The sequence below is a fragment of the Perognathus longimembris genome, chromosome 19 (genome assembly GCF_023159225.1).
Source record: "Perognathus longimembris pacificus isolate PPM17 chromosome 19, ASM2315922v1, whole genome shotgun sequence".
NCBI lineage: Eukaryota > Metazoa > Chordata > Mammalia > Rodentia > Heteromyidae > Perognathus > Perognathus longimembris.
In genome coordinates this window covers 3,922,884-3,944,679 of record NC_063179.1, presented here as the reverse complement: position 1 = coordinate 3,944,679, position 21,796 = coordinate 3,922,884, and the positions used below count along the sequence as shown (strand labels likewise).

Here is a 21,796-nt window from a genome sequence, read left to right as displayed (position 1 = left end):
TCTCGGGGTAGCGTGGATGAGAAAATTGACTAATGTGCAACATTTCACCCCAGAAAGTATTTAGTCTGGATCTGGGTGGTTGTTTCAACCACCTGGAATTATATTCTCACATACGTTCTCATAGATGAGTGTACAAGAAAGAACGTACATCTATCTAAATAAGGCTGAAGTGCTGGGATTTGGGGTGAAATTCACTAATTGTCATGAGCATCATTTCACGAAACACTAATAGTAATTATAGCTTCTGTAGGAAACTCCCTGAGAAGCACAGTCAGTAGTTGCCTCGTCTTTCAGGTATCAATCCCTCGCGATCGTGACAGTGGAGTGGGCGTGAGCTCCGGTCTCGGTGGGTCTTCAAGGTCCACTCGCTCCCCTGCACTGATGACAGGTGCCAACGGAGGGCGCCTCTCCTCGTGCCCCGCCGGTGCTGAGCCTCCCAGTCTCAGGCCATCACCCTCAGGGTCACGATCGGGGAAGGACTCCGCTCCTCAGAAAGCCCTGCTAACAACTGCTCTGAGCCCCGGGAGACACACACGCAAGAGAGGGTCGCACTGGTCGTGCAAGACACGGGCAGGACGGCCACGAAGGCCCCGTACGAGGGGACCCCCAGACGGCCCCCCAGAGGCAGCCCCGGCAGAGCCGGCTGGCTGTGGACAAGGCGGTGGTATCACTAAACCCTTCTGCTTCCAGCATGGACCCCTCCTGTGCGGGGTAAGATGGCGGGACGGGGTGAGACCGTGTCCTCCGCTCCGGCGGAGGGCCGACACCTGCTCGCAGGCTGAGGAGGGGGCGCCCCGAAGCCGTCGCGCCCCATGGACGGGCAGAGGCAGGCATCCCTGGACCTGCACACAGCAGGGGCGGGAGGCCCCCCCCCCCCCTCCGCAGGCCCTCAGCAGCACCATTTCAGCACGACTTTCCTATTATCTTAGCCATTTCCAACACACTTCTCTCTCCTGGCATGTGAAAAGTCCTCTTATAGTTACAGTTACTTTAACCACTGGTTGGAACGGACTCCGCGAGCACAGGGAATGGTAACATGAAACCATTTTATTCTTCTCCAGTTGCGGTTCCAGCTCAGCTGTCCGTTCTTCCCCGTTTCCTCCGGGAATAGATCCCAGAACGTTCGGGTCATTCACTGAAATCTCATGGTAGATTGATACAGTGCTGCTGGTTTTGTTTTTTGTTTGTGTTTATTTTTGCCAGTCCTGGGGCCTTGAACTCAGGGCCTGAGCACTGTCCCTGGCTTCTTTTTGCTCAAGGCTAGCACTCTGCCACTTGAGCCACAGCGCCCCCTCTGGCCGTTTTCTATATATGTGGTGCTGGGGAATCGAACCCAGGGCTTCATGTATAGGAGGCAAGCTCTCTTGCCACTAGGCCATATCCCCAGCCCCAGTTCTGCTGTTTTAGGGCAACCTTATTTTCCTCTCACGTGACCTTCACTCGCCCTTCAGGTCCAGCCCCTCCCCTTCTCAGGGAGATGGGACTGCGGTGAGCAAGTTTATGTGCATTTAGCTCCTGATCTCTGCACCATGCAAACCTTTCCCCGGGTGCCGCGACAGGAGTGGGACCAGGAGAGGAAGGCGAGTTCTTTGTTTAATTAGAGTTTAATTGCAGTTCATTATGATCACTATGATATTCTACGCCTCCATGGCTTGCAAGAGGCCGGGCCCGGCTGAGGGTGACCCAGCGGAAGAACTTACCTGGATTTTGTCCAGGACTCCGGTGCTGTCCATCCTGCTGGCCACATTGACAGTGTTGCCCCAGATATCGTACTGCGGCTTCTGGGCACCGATGACGCCGGCGATCACAGGTCCATGGTTCATGCCTACGACACGGCAAAGCTGGTGTCAAGACCTGGGCTGGAGCAGCCCTCCTAAACAGCGAACGGCCACCAGGCTATTCTTGATTCCTTGTCAAGAAGACACCCGCCTGACTCATGGAACTCTAAAGCCGACGCAACCCCTCCAACTGGGTCATCTCAAAAGTTCTAGAATGATCTTGATGCCTGGTCACCTATCCATGCATCCTCATTCTCTAATAACTGAAATGGTTTAAAAAAATTGAAACACCTGTTTTGTCGGTTGCTATCAAATCTGAGGTAACTTTCCCAGTGGTTTCCTCGTTAATGTCAACTTTTACATACAATTTAACTCTAAATGGTGGGCTGAGTAAACATAGGCCGCGCATTTGCTGTTTTGCTATGGTTGACTCCAACATTTTACCAAAACAACAAGCGCAGCGTCCACACCCAACACCCTCCCATGCGGGGTGCAGTCCCGGTGAAGGCGCAGAGGTGCCAGCGTTCAAAGGAAAACACCCCCGGGCACCGAAAACCGAGCGCATGTGGGAGCAGCCTGACCACACCTGCGAGGGGCGAACCATTCCCGGGCTTTGAAGTTCAGGGTAGATATGTACAGCAGAGGAAACACGAGCTTTAAACATCTCGATTGCTTTTTTTTTTTTTTTCAAAAAGTTGAAATCCGTACGCATGAGAAAGTTAAAACCACGCAGATGGACCTCGTCACAGAACGAGTCTCACGTGGACTTTCAGAGGAGGCAAGATAGGCTGCCAAGAACACGCTCAGATAGTCAAAGACGTTCTCACTCGTCATGAACGCCTGCGAGCGATTGTGCACACGCATCACAGGACGGCGGTGTGCTGACTCGTTGGCTTAAAACACTTCTTTAAATGAGAAGCTATAAAAGGCAAGCGATCACGAAACAGGCCAAAAGAAGCGCCTTCAGAGTTTGCTAAGAGCTATTAGAAATTGGGAAATCTTTTTTTTTTTTTTTGCCCCTAAGAGTGGAAGAAATATCCGAAACCCTGTAGGTAACACGGGACATAGGTTTGGGGGGACGGGGGGTGGGAGGGGGTTCTTATAAGTTGGAAAACTGGAATGTGGAGGTCTTACAGTGGGTTGCAGGTTCTCAGTCACAGTCTATGAAATCACGGGACAACATCCAATCAATAGCTCATAGGAAATAAGCAGCGGCAGGCCAGACGGAGCTGCGGGGACTGAGATCCGACCACACGCGTGCTTACCGTGTAGGTCCAACCTAAAGCACTGTTCCCCCCGCCCCCCCCCCATTTTCCCCAGTGAGCTTAGAAGCTCATCACCCCCCTCCTCCCCCAGCCTGTCCACCTGCACTCCGTCCTGTGACCCCGAAGATGGAGTTATTATGATGGCGTGACCCCAGTCCGTCCTCCAAGGGTGGCGGGACCCCCTTCTTCATCCCGTGCCCCCGCCGTGGCCCGTCCCTGACCGGCTCGCCCCACGTACCCACGCGCAGCTTGAAGTCATTGAAGGAGTGTTTGTTGATGGCATCCAGCTTCGCCACCAGGGCGAACGCAAACTCCACCATGGTGCCGATGTGCATGTACTGCCGATCTGGCTCCTGGAAGAGAGAGAGAGAGAGAGAGAACCGCGAGCACGCGTGGGAGACAGACAGACGCGCAGACGCCTCTGCCCCCAGGCCCGCGCTCTCGCCCACCGGGAAGGCGCCCCCCACCGGCCACAGGAGGTGGGGGAGGCGCGAATCTGCCCTCGAGCACGCGTGGCGCCCGCGCCCCTTCAGGCCAGGCCAGGCCACGCGCGTGGCGGCTGCTGGTCACGCACGCGGTGCCGCCCGGCAGGCTCCGAGGAGCACCAAGCCCAGCACTCTCCTCAGGGAGCGCCCGCCTCGCCCAGCGCCGGCCTTTGTCCCGCGTGGCTCCGGCGCTGCCGCTGGCCCCTGGCACCTGTACCCACCATGCCCCTGGCTTCTCCCGGGGCCTCACCAGTGGGAGCTCCCGCAAAGACAGGCGGAAGGAGTGCCTGTCCACGCCCGCGGCCTGCTTCAACTCTGGTTGGCTCTGGTGGCAGCTGTTGAGTCCCTGGGGATTCTGCTAAGGACTCTCCCCCCCCCCCCAGCCCCCGTTGCTTTTTTTTTTAATTGTCAAGATGATGTACAGAGGGTTGCACACTTGAGGTAGTGAATACATATACATTTCTCGTCATACTTGTTACCCCCTTCCTCATTTTTCTCCCTCCTTCCCTCCCCCCAACCCAACCCCCCTTGTTTTCCTCATTAAAAAAAAATTCTTCCCCTTGATGGATATTGTCATCATTCTAGTCTACGGTGCTTATGACCTCTATGATTATTAACAATAAAACAGTTTCTTCCAGGTCGGGTGATATGTACATTTCTTTCCTTTTGTTTAGTGTAATCTGTTCCTTCTTTTCCTCTCGTTTCTTCCCTCCTCCCTGCTGCTCTTGAGTTGATTAGCTCGCTCTCGTCAGTGTCCACTGCAGGTGTAGGGCCTTTTCAACTCCCCATTTCTATTCTCCCCATTTTCTACTCACTCTGTGCCCTCCTCCCAGCTTCTGTCAGATGTACACGTGTATATACCATATGCGAGGTAAAGAGTATAGAGTCCTCTAGATACTACAAGAGTAATTACGAAGAAGCCCTTTGCTTCCTTATATTTGGAGTTCTTTTCAGCCTGGATATTAACTTATGTACATGTGGATTAGTGTTTGTGTTCAATTAAAGACCTCAACATCAGACCTGAAACTCAGAAACTACTGCAGGACAGAGTAGGAGAGACACTAGAACTTATTGGCATAGGCAGGAACTTCCTGAATGGAGTTCCAGGGGCACAACGAATTGGAGAGAGACTCGACCAGTGGGACTACATCAAAATAAAAAGTTTCTGCGCAACTAAAGACATAGCCACTAAATTAGAAAGACAGCCAACCGATTGGGAAAAGATCTTCACCAGCAATGCAATAGACAAAGGCCTAATATCCGTCATCTACAGAGAGCCCAAGAAACTAATACCTCTCAAACCTAATAAACAAGTCACTAAATGGGCAAGGGAGCTAAAGAGAGACTTCACAGAAGAAGAAACAAAAATGGCAAAGAAACATATGAGGAAATGTTCAGTGTCCCTGGCAGTAAAGGAAATGCAAATAAAAACAACCCTGAGATACCACCTCACTCCAGTCAAAATGGCCTATGCTCTGAACTCAGGCAACAACAAATGCTGGAGGGGGTGCGGGGAAAGAGGAACCCTTCTCCATTGTTGGTGGGAGTGCAAACTAGTACAACCACTCTGGAAAGCAGTCTGGAAGTTCCTCAAAAAGCTCAGCATAGACCTACCCTATGACCCAGTCATACCTCTCCTAGGCATCTATCCTGAGCAACAGGATCCAGGTTACCACAAGGACACCTGCACCTCCTTGTTCATTGCTGCACTGTTCACAATAGCCAAGATGTGGATACAACCCAGACGCTCCACTACAGATGCATGGATCCAAAACAGGTGGTGCCTGTACACAATGGAACTCTACACAGCGATTAGAAATGATAAAACAATGGCGTTCGCAGGGAAGTAGACAGGGCTATCACAAACCACGGTGAGCGAGACAAGCCTGGGACACAGAGACAAGTGGCACATGGTCTCCCTGATATGTGGGGGGTCAGAAAGAAATAACAAAGAGACATGACAAAGGAAATAGGACCCAAGGTACTGATTCACAGGGAGACCAAAAAAAAAAGGTCAGACTTGGGAGAAAGGCCCCATTGCTTCCGATGGCTTAAAGAGCGGGGGAGGGCTGCGGATCGGACGGCTCCCTCGGCCCAGCCCTCCGGGTAGCCCTGACCCAGGTCCTCAGGAGGTGCCCCGTGTGCACTGGGCAATGTCTCCTACGAGGTCATTCAAGGAGGTTCCGGGGGCGGGCCTCCCTGACGCGGTAGGACTGGGGTTCCTGCAAGAAGGGGAGACGAAGAGACAGGCATGCACAGAAGGGAGGTCCTAGGAGGGCACAAGAAAGTACCAGCTACAGGCCAAGGAGGGAGGAGAAACCCAGGCTGCAGACACCTTGGTCTCCTGGCAGCCAGACCCTGAGGCCAGCGTGCTGCCCGATGACGTCCTGTCAGGCATCACGGAGTCGCGCGGGGGCAAGGACATCCCTCCTTGAGTCATCCCGGGCATCTTACGATTCCATGGGACAAAAGAATTATTAAGCTCAAGGAGAGACGTTTCCAACAGAATGAGAATTCCTATCTATTTATAGGTTTATATTTGTCATCCCTGTAACTAATTTATATAGTTACCATTAATTTGCAAAACCCATTATATTTATGTTTGAACTCCTTTTGTTAATTTCTATGTTTCAAAATAGATTCTCTAATATATGTGTGCGTGCGCGAATATACATACTCATTTATGATTTATGATTTCCCATGCTCTGAGTGCTACCACTCCTCTGAGGTTTAATGATTAGGTACCCATGACACAGTGTGGAGATTTGTCTGGGAATGAGAAGGCCTGGTGAGCTAAAAGCAGCCCTAGCCTGCCGGGTCCCTGTGGCCTGGGTAGGGACATCTTTTTTTAGCTCTGCAATCAAAGCTTCCGCAGTCTGTCTGGCTCGCTAGTTTGTGACACCCCCCCCCACTTCCCCCGGAGCAGAGTTTGAGCTCTATTCATCTGTGTTTCCACGGGAGAATAAGGTTTCTAACACAAAAGAACTTCGTGGCATGCACTGAGAGATCACACCGGGGCTGACCTTGGAGCATGACCTTGGAGTGGCCAAGAGGAAGTGGGCGGGGAGGGGCCACAGGAGTGCAGGTTTTGGTGGAAGGTGGGCACTGAGATTTGCTCGTGACGTGAGCGGACTCTGAGGAAGGATGGCTAATGTGCCCATAGGAGATGACAAGGCCTCAAGGAAAGGGCAGGAGTCGGGCTTCAAGGGATGGACCGAGGATACGGGGTGCTCTCGGCAGACACCGCCAAGTACCCTAAGAGCCACTGAAAAGTAAGGGGGAGAAGTCAGGAGCAACAAACTACGAGGCCTTGAGCATCAAGAAGTGCCTTCTGGGGCGAGTGAATTTTTCGGGGTTGAGGCAGAATTGGGGTTTGAACCCAGCGCTTCCTGCTTGCTAGGCCGGTGGTGTACCTCAGAGCCACACCCTCGACCCTGTTTGTACGGGCTCTGTTTAGGATGTAGTCTCTCTTCTTGCTCCAGACTTGAACCCGAGCAGTCTGCTTTAGACTTTCCGATGGCTCCTTCTTTGGGCCTTTTCTGCCCTCAAGCATACTGATTTCAGCCTCGCACACAGGTTGGAGCGACAAGCCTACACCACTGCAGCGGGGAATCAGATAAGAGGTCTTGCTGACTTTGCTTCCAGGGCTGCCCTCAAACCATCTTCTGCCTATTCTCGGCTTCCTAAACAGGTAGGATCCCAGGCATGGACAGCCAGCGGGCTCCCATCTGTGCTGAGTGCTTCGTTCTGTGAGGCTCCAAAGAGAGAGCTCAATCAAAGAACAAGAACAATCTCAGGACAGAAGGAACCCTGGGTGACCTTGGATCCACTTCTACGGAGAAAGAAGCCTAAGGCCAGGCCCCGACTCTTCCTGAGGGTGGTGAGGGAAAAAGAGGCAGTGGAATCAATCGCACATGGGAGGCAACAGGAAGGCGGGAAAATCGAGGCAGCAGCTGAGGGCCGCGGGCCACGGCCTGAAGGCTCACTGCTGTCATTGAGGAGGACGACTACCATTTGTGCTGGGAAATCCTTGAGGCCATTTCGGGCATCACACGGTATCCAGTGCCTCTGCTGGCCTCTAGCTACTACATGTGACCAGCATCTTTCACCTCTATTGGTGATGATGAAAAATACCTCTTGACACCGACAAATGTCTCCTAGGTGGAAATGGCTTCCCGTTGAGAAGCATTAAAGAATATAAAGAAGGAAGGGCAAGAGGAGTTCAACGTCCCATTGGAATCGACTTCTTCACGTCTCTGGTGAATGATCGCTTTCTGGAGCACTATTGCCATCAATCTTAACCCCGTAACACTCACGAGAGAATAATCAGATGGCGTCCACCGGAACTGAGGAGCATCCCGCCTCCCGCCTTGGATGGAAATGCAGTGTCGTTTCTGAAGCACCGCGCGCTCTCTCCCGCAGCCCACTCGTACTTGTGTCTCACGACCTTCCTGAAAGGCAGCTCCCAGCCCTCGAGGCCTACGCAGCCCGGGCGGTGGAAAGCCGGGGGGGGGGGGGGGGGGGCGGCCTCGAAGAGACCACAGACTACAAGGGGGAGTCCGCAGTAAGTTCCTCCCGCAGAGCGCAGGCCTGGCAGGACCCAGGCCTGGGGCTTGACTTCTTCATAGACAGTAAGTAAACAGCACATCTATTTTCAACACTATTCAAAGAAGGTGTGTTTTGTTTTGTGTGGTCAGTCGTGGGGCTTGAACTCTGGGCCTGGGCGCCTCCCTGAGCTCTTCAGCTCCAGGCTAGCGCGCTACCACTTGTGCCGCAGAGCCACTTCCGGTTTTCTGGTGGTTAGAGACAGAAGTTTTATGGACTTCCCTGCCAGGGCTGGCTTTGAACTGTGATCCTCCAATCTCAGCCTAGCTAGGATGACAGGTGTGAGCCACTGGAGCCCAGCTAAATAAATTTTTAGAAATAAAATAATTAGAGGGGCTGGGAATATGGCCTAGTGGCGAGAGAGCTTGCCTCGTATACATGAGGCCCTGGGTTCGATTCCCCAGCACCACATACACAGAAAATGGCCAGAAGTGGCGCTGTGGCTCAAGTGGCAGAGTGCTAGCCTTGAGCAAAAAGAAGCCAGGGACAGTGCTCAGGCCCTGAGTCCAAGGCCCAGGACTGGCCAAAAAAACAAAATAAAATAAAATAAAATAAAATAATTAGAGATGAACTATGACACAAATCTTACCAAAAACATAGTAAGCGATAATGCTCCTGCCTGGATCAAGAACCCTCTCCTCCCTCTTCCGCTCTGGCCTTCTCTCCCCTCACTCCAAACAGCTCCTTCTCAACTGTCCCTGGAAGGAGCCTCCACACGATTTGCGTTTGCGAAGAAGCGCTTGAAGGGTGGCTCATGACAGAAATGGCGTAAGCGCAGCATGGTCTCAGTGAAAGTTCCCAGGGGGGCACCTTGGTTTTGACTTTAATTTCTTGGTAGAGTTTGTTTGGAAGCGATGAGAGCTACTCAAGTAATTGCTATCATCGTGATAATCCCATTGGTTGGTTAGGGGGTGAAGGAGGGACTTCCTCTGCCTTCCTCAGGGGTGGAGCAGGGATCTTTGGGCCCCAGAGAGGCTGAAGTAAGAGAATGGCTGGCTGTCTGGTAAACCGGAGAGGCCATGCTTCTGCCTCTACTCCAGCTGGTACTTAACATCAGGAACAAATATCAGGTGGATAAGTCATCTCACTAACTTCATGAAAGTGGAAAATTTCATGAAACTCTTCAGTTTTTCAAAACACAATACTCATCCAGGGACCGGTGGCTCACACCTGGAATCCTGGCTTCCCAGGAGGCTGAGGTCCGAGGATCCTGCCCAAGCAGGAGAGTCCAATTAACCACCAAACAAAAAGCCAGACGTGGAGCTGCAGCTCCAGTGGCCCAGTGCTAGCCTTGAGAGAAACAGCTGAGGGACAGCTCCTCAGCCCCGAGTTCAAGCAGGACTAGTACAAAAACAACAAGTAGTGCTCTGCAGGTCAAAAAGAATATACCTGAAGCCACCAGTTTAGTCTGTTGTGTGACCTCTAAAGGCCCTGGACGTGGACAGGAACTCCCTCTTTGCCAGACTCCCTGCCAGACTCCCTCAGCACCTGCTCTGGCTGCGGCATGTCACTTCTCGACAGACGCCGGCTTCTTTGAAAAGCCATGGTGGCTTCCTACATGCCATGCTACCTTTGAGTCAGATGGTCTTCATGCATGAGATTAGGATTTACTGTTACCTAGGAAACAACGCAGATGAAGCAAAGTGGAGTCAGGCGCGGACAGAGGGGGGGGGCGCTCTGCCCCCGACGCCCCTCTCCAGGTGGATAAGATGGCTCAGAGCCACCTTGGCCAGCACTGCAAGCCAGAAAACATTGCCTCCTTTTGTAGGCGAGTAAATTCCATTGATTCTTTGGAAACTCGATGTGTGTGTGTGTGTGTGTGTGTGTGTGTGTGTGTGTTTTCAGACTGACCGTCTTCTATGGTCAAAGTCAAGATTTGGTTTTGTTGATAAATTGAGAAACAAAGTCTGAAGTTCTCAGGTGCGTGACAAAAAGCAAAAGTGACATTCATCTCTTACGAAAGTCCCTAAAATTCGGCGTAGCATTTGTCACGCATGCTCTTTGCCCATCAAATGTGATGCACTTGACTTTCAGAAAACTTTCGTTGCACTTAAAGAAGAGTTTATCAAGACTCCCACCCAACGCTGTGATCACAAATAGCTCACGTGGAGTAGGATTTCCCGCAGAGGTAGGAGGAGGTGATACTTCACTTCTATCAGCAGCTGTTACCTCTGTTCTATTGGACAAGCAATGGCATCAACATGCAAAACAAACATAAACCTCCACCATATTATCACTGCTAGCAACTTTATCACCTCCTGAGACAAAGAAGCCCGTTAGATACTTTGAACATGAGGTGCTACCTCCACAACAGTCTTGGGAAATAAGATTCGTGATCATTTAAAAAACATGAAACTGAGATGCAGAAAACGTGGCTACAAAAATCATGGCAGTCTCATGCTATGTTCAAAGTCATGTTCTTTTTAATCTCCCCTGAAACTACAACTGACTCACCGTTCTTGGGCACAAGCATGGGGGTGGCAGGAGGGAGGGCAGTGGGCAGATGGAAGGATGGATGGACGGGAAGAGGAGGAGGCGAGGCAGAGCCGAGCCCCGCCCCTCCCCCCCCCCCCCCCAGGAGCTCTGGACAGACAGCGGAGCCATTGCACCTGTGGTTCTGCAGCCCTGTCCTCAGTGCTTGGCTCTTCATGACCACCCTGGACAAGTTATGCTTCTTCATAAGAGGCTCAGGGCCTTTATCACCCAACTACCAGGCTTGTGATAAAGGTGGAAAAAGCAGTTAGCAGCTGGGGGCCAGTGGCTCACACCTGTCATCCTAGCTACTCAGGAGGCTGAGATTGAGGATCACACTTGAAGCCAGCCCAAGCGGGAAAGTCCACGAGACTCTTACCTCCAATAAACTACTCAGAAAAAGCCAGAAGTGGAGCTGTGACTCAAGTAGTAGAGTGCTACCCTTGAGCAAAAGAAGCTCACGTGCAGAGCCCAGGTCTTGAGTTGAGTTCAGGCCAAAAGAAAGAAAGAAGGAAAGAAAGGAGAAAGGAAGAAAGGAAGGAAGGAAAGGAAAGAAAAAAGTATTCAGTGAATTTTCAGAAAGGCCTAGGGAACAGAAAAGAGAGGGTGTGTTTGGGTGGAGCCGGCTTTTGCCACAGAGGAGAAAAGCAGCAAACCTGGCCTAGATAGCAGAGCTAGACAGAGGTAAGTAGATGTCACCAGTCACCCGTGGAAGCAGCGTGTGTAATGGCTCCGGTCAGGCCCTTGCTGGGAATTTCACACACACACACACACACACACACACACACACACACACACACACACACACACACTCCTGAGTGAGCTGAAATGGAGATGCATTGTGGAAGCAGGAGGGGAAGAAAGGAAAGGAGATCTGGACACAAGAGCACTGGTGGCACCGGTCTCTAGAGTGGGACCAGGAAGCCATAGCTGTGCTCGTGGGTGAGACCCACAGAGGGTCTCCCACGTTTCAGTGCGTGTCAGAATGACCTTCAGAACTGCTTCCGAACCCATGGACGCGGCCGGTAGCTCACACCAGCGGAGGTACCTGCGGGCGGCGGAGCCCCATGGCAGTGAGAACAGAAGGAGGCAGGGCGACTGGCTGAGGGGGGGTCCCAGCAGGGTTGGGGTGAAGCCCTTATTTCTAGAAGGAGACTTTAGGCTGCTGGGAGCTCACCGATCTTAAGAAACGGCACCTGGAGAGAAGTAGAGACATCGTCCCCAAAGCAATGTCCTCCTTACCTGACTTCTATCACGGCCGCCCCTCTGTACATCACCTTTACCATAGCAATGAACGCATAATTAAACGAATTGGTATCTTAACTCAGTATTCAAAAAAAATCAGATGCAATGCAGGAAAATGTCGAGGGTGAACTGCAGTAATGACGGTTTAGGTAGATGCAGTGCCGTGGGTGGAATTATGCCTTTCTCTTGCTCTCCACCAACCAGATTCACGCCCCGGAACCTCCACTTCCCGCAAGACTGTGTCGAGACGCAGCCCGTGAGCCAGTGGCTGGGGTTAACTGAGGCCGGAGGATGGGGCCTGGAGGATGGAGAGGGTCCCAGAGGTGCCCTCCCCTCTCTCCTGCTGTGCCCTCCCCCCTTTCCCCTCTCCTCTTCTCCCCTTTCTCTCGCTCCCCGCATCCCTTCCTCTCCCCCTAGATGAGAGAGAGGACGGCAGTCTGTCTGGCACCCAGCAGTCTGTCTGGCACCCAGCAGTCTGTCTGGCACCCAGCAGTCGGGCCCTGCGTACAGACAGACCCATTCCGGCAGCGCGGGGCATGCACAGGGCCACGCCGCTTCCTCTGTCCCAGGCCGCTGGGGGGGGGGGGGACCCTGACAGAGGCCCAGAGGGAGACTTTCCTAGGGGATGACTGCTTGTTTCTGTTGCTCCTTTTCCTTGCCGTGTCTACCTGTTAAGGGTAATTCCCTGAAAACAACCAGCGGAGAGGACAACCCCTGGGGGGCTGTGGCTGAGACCACCGCCCCTCGTCTTCAGTGTGACAGGGGTTCATTCACACCTGCGCCCCCCCAGACCCCCACTCCTTCTGTGCGCCCGGAAGGGGATCGGAGAATGTGGGCTCTTCTCTCTTCTCTGTGGACTCCATCCCCTTTCACGGTACCATGTTCTGGTACATTCTGCTCCTTTGTACAGAGCAGAGGGCAGATAGCAAACCTGTGTTGTAGGCCAGTAGCAGGTCCACTCCCTCTCCTGAGATGAGAGGAGTCTTGTTTATTGACTCCTTCTGAGAACACAAGTTGTGAGTGTACTCTACGATTGTGTGTGTGTGTGTGTGTGTGTATGTGCGACAGAAAGTGAGAGAGAAAGGCAGAGAGAGACAGACAGACAGACAGACAGAAACAGAGAGTGACTGACTTGGGGCCTGAACTCAGGGCCTGAGTGCTGTCCCTGAGCTTTTTTAAGCACAAGGTTAACGTTCCACTACTTGAGCCACAGCTCCACTGTTAGCTTTTTGGTACTTAATAGAGTCTCGTGGGCTTTCCTGCCCAGGCTGGCTTTGAATTGTGATCCTCAGATCTCATCTTTCTGAGTAGGATGACGGGCTTGAGCTGCCAGCACCCAGCTTACGGTACGATCTTCATACACAGCAACAAGCAAAACGGAGACACCTCCAAATCCTTCGGTGACTGATGATACTCACTTTTATCCAAATCACTTTATTATTATTTTTTGGTAGTATTAGGATTTGAACTCAGCAGGGTTTTATGTTGGGTAGGCAGACATTCTTCCACTTGGGCCATGATCTTTGCCCCTTTTGCTTTAAATGTTTTCCAGGTAGGACCTTACAGGTTTTTGTTGGTGCGTTCGTTTTTGCCCTGGCTGACTGGGACCATGAACCTCTCGTGACAGGTTCGTATCACCACACCAGCTCTTTCGTTGAGATGGAGTCCCCCTAGCTTTTTGCCTGGGTTAGCCTAGGACAAAGGCGTGACACCCTGAGCTTGGCTAACCACACTGTGCTCGAAGATGCGTAGCCTTACTAATGAGCTCCCTCTAAATGCTTCCTTCTTCTACTCCATCGCATAACGCGTGGCGTCGAGGGGCCGTTTCGTTCCTCTCGTGCAGACCCTGAGAAGTTTCTAGAATTCACTTTGGGCCTCATAAGACTGTGGTCCCTGGGCTTGGGAAGAACATTTGGGCTCTTCCTTGCACAACGATGGCGGTCCCAGGATGGCTTACAGAGAGACCCCTTTGTACGTACCTGGGCGTGCTCCTGGCTGGGCACGGCGCTCAGACCCGTAGCCGCCATGTACGTGCTGCCGATGGTCTTGATCTTTTCAACCCCACTGAACTTCGGCTTGGACAGCAGCTGCAAGGCAAGGACAACCAGTGAGCTGCGCGGACAGCGCCGCCCGTGGGCGAGGCAAGCCGCAGGCTCTCAGTCCTCCCGGCGCTGGGAGGCAGGCACCGCGCTGCTGGGGACGCCACCCGTCCACACGGGGCTTCCTGGGACCAAACGCGGGGTGCATTTCAGGGACGACCCCTGTGGCCTTGGAGGAAAGGAGGGCACAATGGCTTACTCTCGACAGACACGGATTACCTCTCCAGCTGTGCTGCTGAAGGAATCGGAGCACATTAGGATTCAATGGCCTTAAGGAAATTCCCTGATCCTGTGTTTGGAAGGCACCAAATACAAAACTATGCTTCCGCGAGTGACGTCTTTCCCTCGGGGTTAAGTGACTCGTGACAAATTGTCAGTGCTGGGATTGGCCTTGCCTCCTGAGTCCTTGAAAGGCAGAGAAGAAAGATTCTCTCCCATCGACCCCAACCTAAGAAGACTTCCGGTTGGGTGGGTGACCGGTTGCCAGATTTCACCTTGATTCTTCTCTGACCCACTGCTTAGGTTTTTGGGGTTTTCCAGCTTTAATGTGAAACCCAGAAGTTGCAGGGAAGGGATGAGAATGGGAGGAGACTCTGGAAGGTTCGGTACCAGCTCACAAAGGAAGGGCCCAAATGAATAGCATTAACTAAAGACCAGAAGCATTCTCTTGCCCTTTCCTTGGCACTCCCATTTTTAGAGAAGTCTTTTTATTTCCCCCCCAGAATTACATATCAAGGAACGCAAGCTTGGTGAGCACACCCCCATTTCACAAATCCATCTACTCCTGTCTGACAGGTCCACATACCCACTGTCAGTTTCCCGTCAGTACTGGGGACTTGCTTCTATCTTATCAAGGGGTTGTCCAAGCCAATGTGCTTTTGCTTTCCATTCTGCCCATGGCAGACGGTAGAACTCTTTGGTTGTTCCGACTTGCCCATCACTCTCTCCTTCCAGCCTCACAGCGAGGATGGTAGTAGGAGAAAACTCACAGGACCCACAAGCCATTTAGTCTGAAGCCACTGTGTTTCAGAACCTTATCACTGCATTTCAAGTTCTGCAGTCATGATGAACGCTTGCTCATCGATGACATTTTCTCTTTTCATTGCAGACTGTTGATAAGAACAATATATACATAACAACCAAAGGTGTGCTTTTTACTTATCACAAAACAGAACAAATGTTCTCTGTAGACAGAGTAATGAACATGAAAAATGACTTATTTCAAGTTCTAAAATATATACTTTGTCCCTTCTAAAAAATGATGCCTGCCTTCCCAATAATACAGCATATACATGTATATATATATATATATGCATATATATACACATATAGCTTAAGTTGATGTCTGACTAAGATCTGGAAGGTTGTGCCGACATGCCAATAATCTACTGTAATAAAGAGACTCATTCTATTTTAATATGAGAAGGGATGGATATTTACTTCCCCTGGTGGTCAAGCTTTTTTTTTTTTGGCCAGTCCTGGGCCTTGAACTCAGGGCCTGAGCACTGTCCCTGGCTTCTTCCCGCTCAAGGCTAGCACTCTACCATTTGAGCCACAGCGCCGCTTCTGGCCGTTTTCTGTATATGTGGTGCTGGGGAATCGAACCTAGGGCCTCGTGTATCCGAGGCAGGCACTCTTGCCACTAGGCTATATCCCCAGCCCCGGTGGTCAAGCTTTTGTAAAGGAATCATTAGTGAATTGTAAGTCGATGTTATAGCTATCTCAGTCATATCAGTTTCTACAAGAGACTGCTTTTGTCCCTCCTCCCCCCACCTTGGCCAGGTACCTAAATATATATAGCCGATAGATTTAACCCAAGTGATAAAAATTAGGCCAAAGGACCTGTGTGAAGCTATCAACCCGCCTCAAATGCACAGGAATTGCACACTATGGGACTGGGCCCCGCCTGACTTGCTGGGTTACGTTTGGGACCTACATCGTCAAAGTCAGCGATGATCTCGTTCAAGAGCCGGAGACATTCCAAGCCCTCCTTGTTCACGTCTGATTCTGTGTAGAACTCCTTGAAATCCGGAATAGAGGCAAACATGACACAGACACATTCGTAGGACTGGTGGTATAACTCCTGCCAGGAGAAAAAGAAAGAGCTGAACACCAGGAAACCCTTCCGACAAAGACCCCTCCCCACACCGCCCCCCCCCCCCCCCCCCCCCCCCGCCATGCGCAAGTGCTTGTTTATGCTTAGACGATAAAGAAACCACCCAAGGGCCCCACTGACCCTTCCCGGGCCCCGCCTCTGGCCGCCTCCATGAGCTACCACGGAGGGAGGCAGTGAAGCTTCCAAAGAGCAGATGCGGAATCCCCACGGCAACGCCTGTGGGTAGGAGACATTCTCCCGCGGGACGTCTCCATCCTCATCCCTTCCTTACACAACTACAAGTGAGCAGAATCTGGCCTGGGTCATTGCCCAGACGATGGGACTGTGCTAAACACACTGCTGTAGCTCCATTCTTTGTCTAGGAACTTTTATGAGCCCACCACTGTGTATGTGTGTATGTGTGGTTTCAGTGACACCAGAAGTAACTAGCGGAAATCCTCAGGCCACTCATCTCCGCGCTGAGACCCTGACAGGATTCACACAGGGCACCGTTAGACTTCAAGTGGAAGCAGACTGATGGCTCTTCATCGTAGATTGAAATCAACCTGCCACATCTCGCGGACACCGTTTCAAGGTATTTCCATACCTTTACCACTCTACAGTGACACTTCCCGATTCAACAGCCAGCCCTGGGCTTAGAAGCGGTGTGGTTTATCCTGGCCTTTGGGATTTGTGTTCCATCACCTGTGGGAGGATGGCGTTCTCCTAAACTGGGGGGAGGGAAGTGGTAATGCGGGGGGGGGGGGGGAAGGGGAGACTACTGGGACTGGAGTGCCTCATCTAATTCTCCAGAACTTCACATGATTGGGGCAAGACGTAACTTCCATAAATGAATCAGGTGGTCCTTGCTGAGACTTAACGAAGGTGGTTGTCACTCAATACTTGCAACTGGCCACCGATCCACAGTCTCTCAAGCAGACGAAAGCCACCTTTCACATCGAGTGTGCAACGTGTTGCAGCATCTGTGATGTTACCCTCCCCCCCTCCCCCCCAGCCCATGGCCGGCCCAGCCCCGCCAGCCCCAAGGCCTCCCGTCTGACCTCGTTCTTCAGGCTCCTGGCCAAGAAATGCTCTGCCACGTGGGCCGGGAGCACGTTCTCCAGCAGCACGCGGTTCAGGTTCTCCATGGTCTCTATCTCCTCCCGCTCTTTTTTGAACTTGTTCTTCCATAGGAAGTCTAACCTACAGTAATATTCATTCTGTTACAAGAGGACACAGAGGTAAAGAAACAATAGGCATCTTGTCTTGCCAGAGAGTGGAGGTTTCAAAGAGAAAAATCACAAGAACAAAAAAACCAAACCACACCAAGCAATCCCCACACAACAGCACCACCCTCCCTGCCGAGCCCCGGGCGGGCCCCGCCAGGCCTTCTTCAGTCCACCTCTCGCAAGGATTTGCAAAGAGAAAACTAAGCAAAGACGGGAGGCGTCCCGAAGAGCGGCGGTGGCGTAGGGCTCGCCAGTCTGCACCACAGCAGAGCTTCTCGGATGGCTGTGTTAACAAATCATGGCTTGGGTTATCTTTGAACAGAGGCACACTGGAGTGCAAATGGCGAATAAGAGCGAATGAGAGCGAGAGAGCGCAGGGGATATATATACACATCGCTTGCTGACTGTCTTTGCAAGGTCAGTAATAGTCTTCCTTAGTGGCAGGTTGCCTGTAGTATGACTTCTCTGTTGTCCCAAATCACACGATTAAGTATCCATCGTAAAATATGATTTTTGTTTTGTTGCCATTTAGGATTGCACTGTGCATAGCTACACCACTATGTGGAGAGGAAACACACGCTGACATCATTTACTTTACAATAGTGCCTGTGAGTGAAAACATTGCGCTCGTGCTTAGGAGTGGATTAGATAAAATGGTTTTCTAAAAGGCAGGAGTGACTTATATCCAGGAATGGAGACGCGCATTCCCGGGGGAGGGCCGTTCTGGCGTTGTGCGGACGCGGCTCTGTGGCTCCTGCGTCGTGGATAATCTAACACGATCTGTCTGGACCGAGTCCCAGGGAAGCCTCAGCAGAGAGGACGCGACATTGCAGCAAAGACAGTGACGTAAGGACAAAAAAAAAAACCATGCAAAGAGGGCCGCATGCAGGGGTTGCCTGTGAGACTGACGGCACAAAATATAACGACACACACAAACACACACGACGGCCTCTCGTGTGCGAATGGGAATCTTTAAGGATTCACATCCCCCCAACTGAAAAAGCAAGGCTCATCGATCAATTACGTTTGGCTCTAACTATACATGATAAAAAACACCCCTCCTCCTCCTCGGCTCTGGCAGTTATGTTTACCTCGTGTAGACAGGCACCTTTTTACCCCCCTCCAAATACACTGCCAAAAAGACACTTTAAATGTCTGCTCGTATTGACACGAAAGCCGCACTGCACTGCGTACATGTCGTCCTGCTCACTGACTAGGAAAGCCCTCCCTCTCGGACGCCCTTTTGGGGGGGGGCGGTGGGGGATGGGCGGCGATGGGTCAGAAGTGGCGGGTGTGCTCGGTGGTGGCACCAAGGTGACAGGAACCCGCCCTCCACCCCCCGCCCCCCCCCGCCAGATCAGCGAGAGTCCAGCCACCTCTGAGATGACAGCGTGGGTAGCGAGCCCACGGCCTGGACGTCACAAAGTTCTCACAAGCCGGGCCAAGAAGCTGCTCGGGCCTCCGGACACGCATTTTGTTCATCTACGAGAAGGAACTCTGTCGTCTGGAGCCATTTGGATTGCATGAAAATGGCACTTAACCTCCTTCATCTGTCTGTGTGCCTATCTGTGTTTCCTCCCTCTCTCTCTCTCTCTCTGGTTCTGTGCTTTGCCCAGTTGCGAATCCCTCCCCAGATGTGGGGCTCTGCCCCTCCACGGGCAGTTTCCCGTCTCACAAGCACTGGGTCCTGAGCTAGGCTGGGCTGAGCCTTGGGGCAGCAGGCGGTCCTGCCTGTCTTTGCTGACTGAGCTCCTCTGCAGAACCAGGTCTGTCTGACTGGGGGCCGGGCAGCTGCCCCTGGTTCATGCTGCCCCCTGGCGGATTCACACCCCCTGGGGTGCAGATCCCCCCGGGCTGTGCTGCTGCTTCCGCTGGCATGAAACAAACGCCTCTCCCTTTTTCTAAAGAGGGCCTAACCCGGCTGGATTTGAGAACAGCAACAGCACTGTAGACTTTGCAAGAGAGATGTGTGACATTTTCATTAAGGTTACTTGGATTTCCTGTATTTGTTACGGAGCGTGCTAATTCATTCAGGAAGAACAGCCGCCTATCATTTCGGGGGAGATGGTCACAGGGAGGAGCAGCCATGAGAACAAACGGCCATGAAGCTAACTTGTGAACCATCCATCCAATCATTTATGGAACAATCAGAAAATACCGTGACTGAACTCGCGGCAGTGGGAAATCCTCCCTTCAAACACGGGGCAGCTGTTGGCAGCATGCTTGTGATTCCAGAAAGGTGTGCGAGGGCTCCGATTCATAGACACCAGCGCTCTCGGCCCGGAACACTTTAAGAACTTACTCACTTCATGGTTTGGGGGGGGGGGGCTACAGGTCATTTCCTGTGGCGCCCGACACAGGCGAGGTGATTCATAGCCAGTGGTTGCAGAATGACCATGAAAAATGACCACTCCTCCAGGACTAATGAGTTTTCCAGGCCTCTGCATGTACACATTACTTAAGTGTCACATTAATGATAAAAGTGGACCGACTCCTGGTGAGCGTGGCATCATCCAGTTGTGTTAAATTAATACTTAAGGGTAATATCGAACACTTTCGGTTTTTACCTTGAATCAATCAGGGGACAGATGAATCAATTGTCAGTGGTGGCATTAAGCACAATTAAGCAGAGGCACTGAATGTGATCATTTCCGTGACTGATAGAAACTCAGAGCGTTGTCATCCGAGTCTAGGTTCTCATAGCAACAAACTGACAAGGAGAAGCAGCAAAGCAATGCAAGAGGAACAGCGTGATGTAGGTGGTCAGAGCTGCAAGCCCAACAACGCAGACTGGGTGGGGAGAAGCTAGGGGTTGGGGGGGGGGGTGGGGGACGTGGGAGAGGCTGGCGTGGGAAGCAGGGGATCTTACACAGCTTCGCAGAGGACAGCGCAGCTCAGCCCAGGAAGCCCGGGGGCAGCTGCAGGATTAGGTCCTCGGGAGGGGAGTGGCACGCTCGCCTGGGCAGACAGGAGCGCTCAGCTCCAGACACAGGACTGGGACTGACGGCTGCAGAGGCTGCTGGCTGAAGAGCCCCTGAGAGCCCCACAGCAGGGAGAGCTGCAAGCCAGACCCAAGTCCACCCCTCCGGACCCGGCCCCTCAGACAGTGGTTGCCTCTTTATGTCACTGTTTCCTAATGTGCAGATAATCCTCACTGGTTCTTAACCAGTTACTTGTTTTATACTGCTGGTTGAAGCAGACCTGACTGACGTATGGATGAGTCTGGTACTTTGGGGGGGTAATCCATTTCATGCAGAGGCAGAAGAAAAAGAATAATCTTGAAGCATCTTACATCTACAGCCTCTTACATCTACGGACCAGAAGGAAGCTCGGTGGCTTAAGGAAGAAGGAGTTTCAGTCATGTCACAGATACGGATATTTTACCAGAAGGCCCTACATTGGGAGAAGTATCGTAGCCACTTTCCGGCAAAACAATTGTGTCACCCATTGTGCAGATGCACATGAACCCCGGTCAAAGGGTGCTTTCCCAAATACCACTGGCTGTTTGAACACTACAGGGGGTACTGTGTAGGTCTACAAAGTCTATAAACTAAGCTTGAGATTTAATTAGTTCTGTCTCTGGCATTCGTGGCATTTCGCTCTTGCGCACCTGTTTTTCTTTATGATGACTGACCCACACATATTCTGTGTATTTTTTTTTTTGAGCAGTGCCAGTCCTGGGTCTTGAACTCAGGACCTCATGCCCTCAGTTGGCTTTTCTGTTCAAGGTTAGGGCTGTATACCTTGAGCTGCAGCTCTCCTTCTGTCTTTTCTGGAGGAGCTAATTAAAGATCGGAGTCTCACAGACTTTCCTGCCTAGACTGGCTTTGAATCCTGATTCTCAGATCTCAGCCACCTGACAGGCTAGGATTATAGGGGCGAGCCACCAATGCGTGGCAATGCAACGGCGATCCTGATTCTTAACCATTTGTCGGCATAAAAGCAACTACAGTGCACACCAGTGAAGTATTATTAATAAGCTCCCGATGAAATGGAAAGAAAAGATTTCTTACCTGTCTGCCCAGAACAAGCAGGGTGATGAAGAATATAGAGAGGGACACAGAGCCCATGGTCTTCAGGTCTTTCCAAATGCCTGGCCTGGTAAAAAGAAAACCAAAACCAACAGACAGAACAACATGCACACAGGTCTTAGAATTCCAGTACTGACAAACTTCAGAACCAACCCCCCCCACCCCAGTGTGTTCAGATTCCATCTTAGCCAAACACACATTTCAATACACCCGAACCTAAAGTGCATCAAAACAAGCCAACATGTTTACCTTTCTGAGAACACAATGAAAAGGCAATACTTCCAAACTCATATGGGCTTTTACTTTACCTCAGGCTCTAGTAAATGTAAAAGTCAGAACTAGCATATTCTTTAGACATTGGGGGTAAACAGGGGGAATGGAGTGCCTCGTTTCTTCAGCGTTTTCATTACTGCGTTCAGAAAGAGACAGAGAGCTTGAAATTATTATTCACGTGGGGCATTAAAAACGAAGGAGGGAACTTCCTTTCTACAA

At 51.7% G+C, this 21,796-nt stretch overlaps 1 protein-coding gene across 1 annotated transcript in view; it reads right to left on the bottom strand.

Moving 5' to 3' along the window:
• Positions 1–21,796, bottom strand: part of Adcy2 (adenylate cyclase 2) — a 297,559-nt gene that overhangs the window by 1,064 nt on the left and 274,699 nt on the right. Inside the window, exons 19-24 of the mRNA XM_048368415.1 lie at positions 21,287–21,371; positions 17,106–17,264; positions 15,886–16,032; positions 13,830–13,937; positions 3,282–3,396; positions 1,701–1,825 (exon numbers count right to left, since the gene is read on the bottom strand). Of these exons, the coding sequence (XP_048224372.1) occupies positions 1,701–1,825; positions 3,282–3,396; positions 13,830–13,937; positions 15,886–16,032; positions 17,106–17,264; positions 21,287–21,371 (739 nt within the window). The remainder of the gene's footprint in view (positions 1–1,700; positions 1,826–3,281; positions 3,397–13,829; positions 13,938–15,885; positions 16,033–17,105; positions 17,265–21,286; positions 21,372–21,796) is intronic.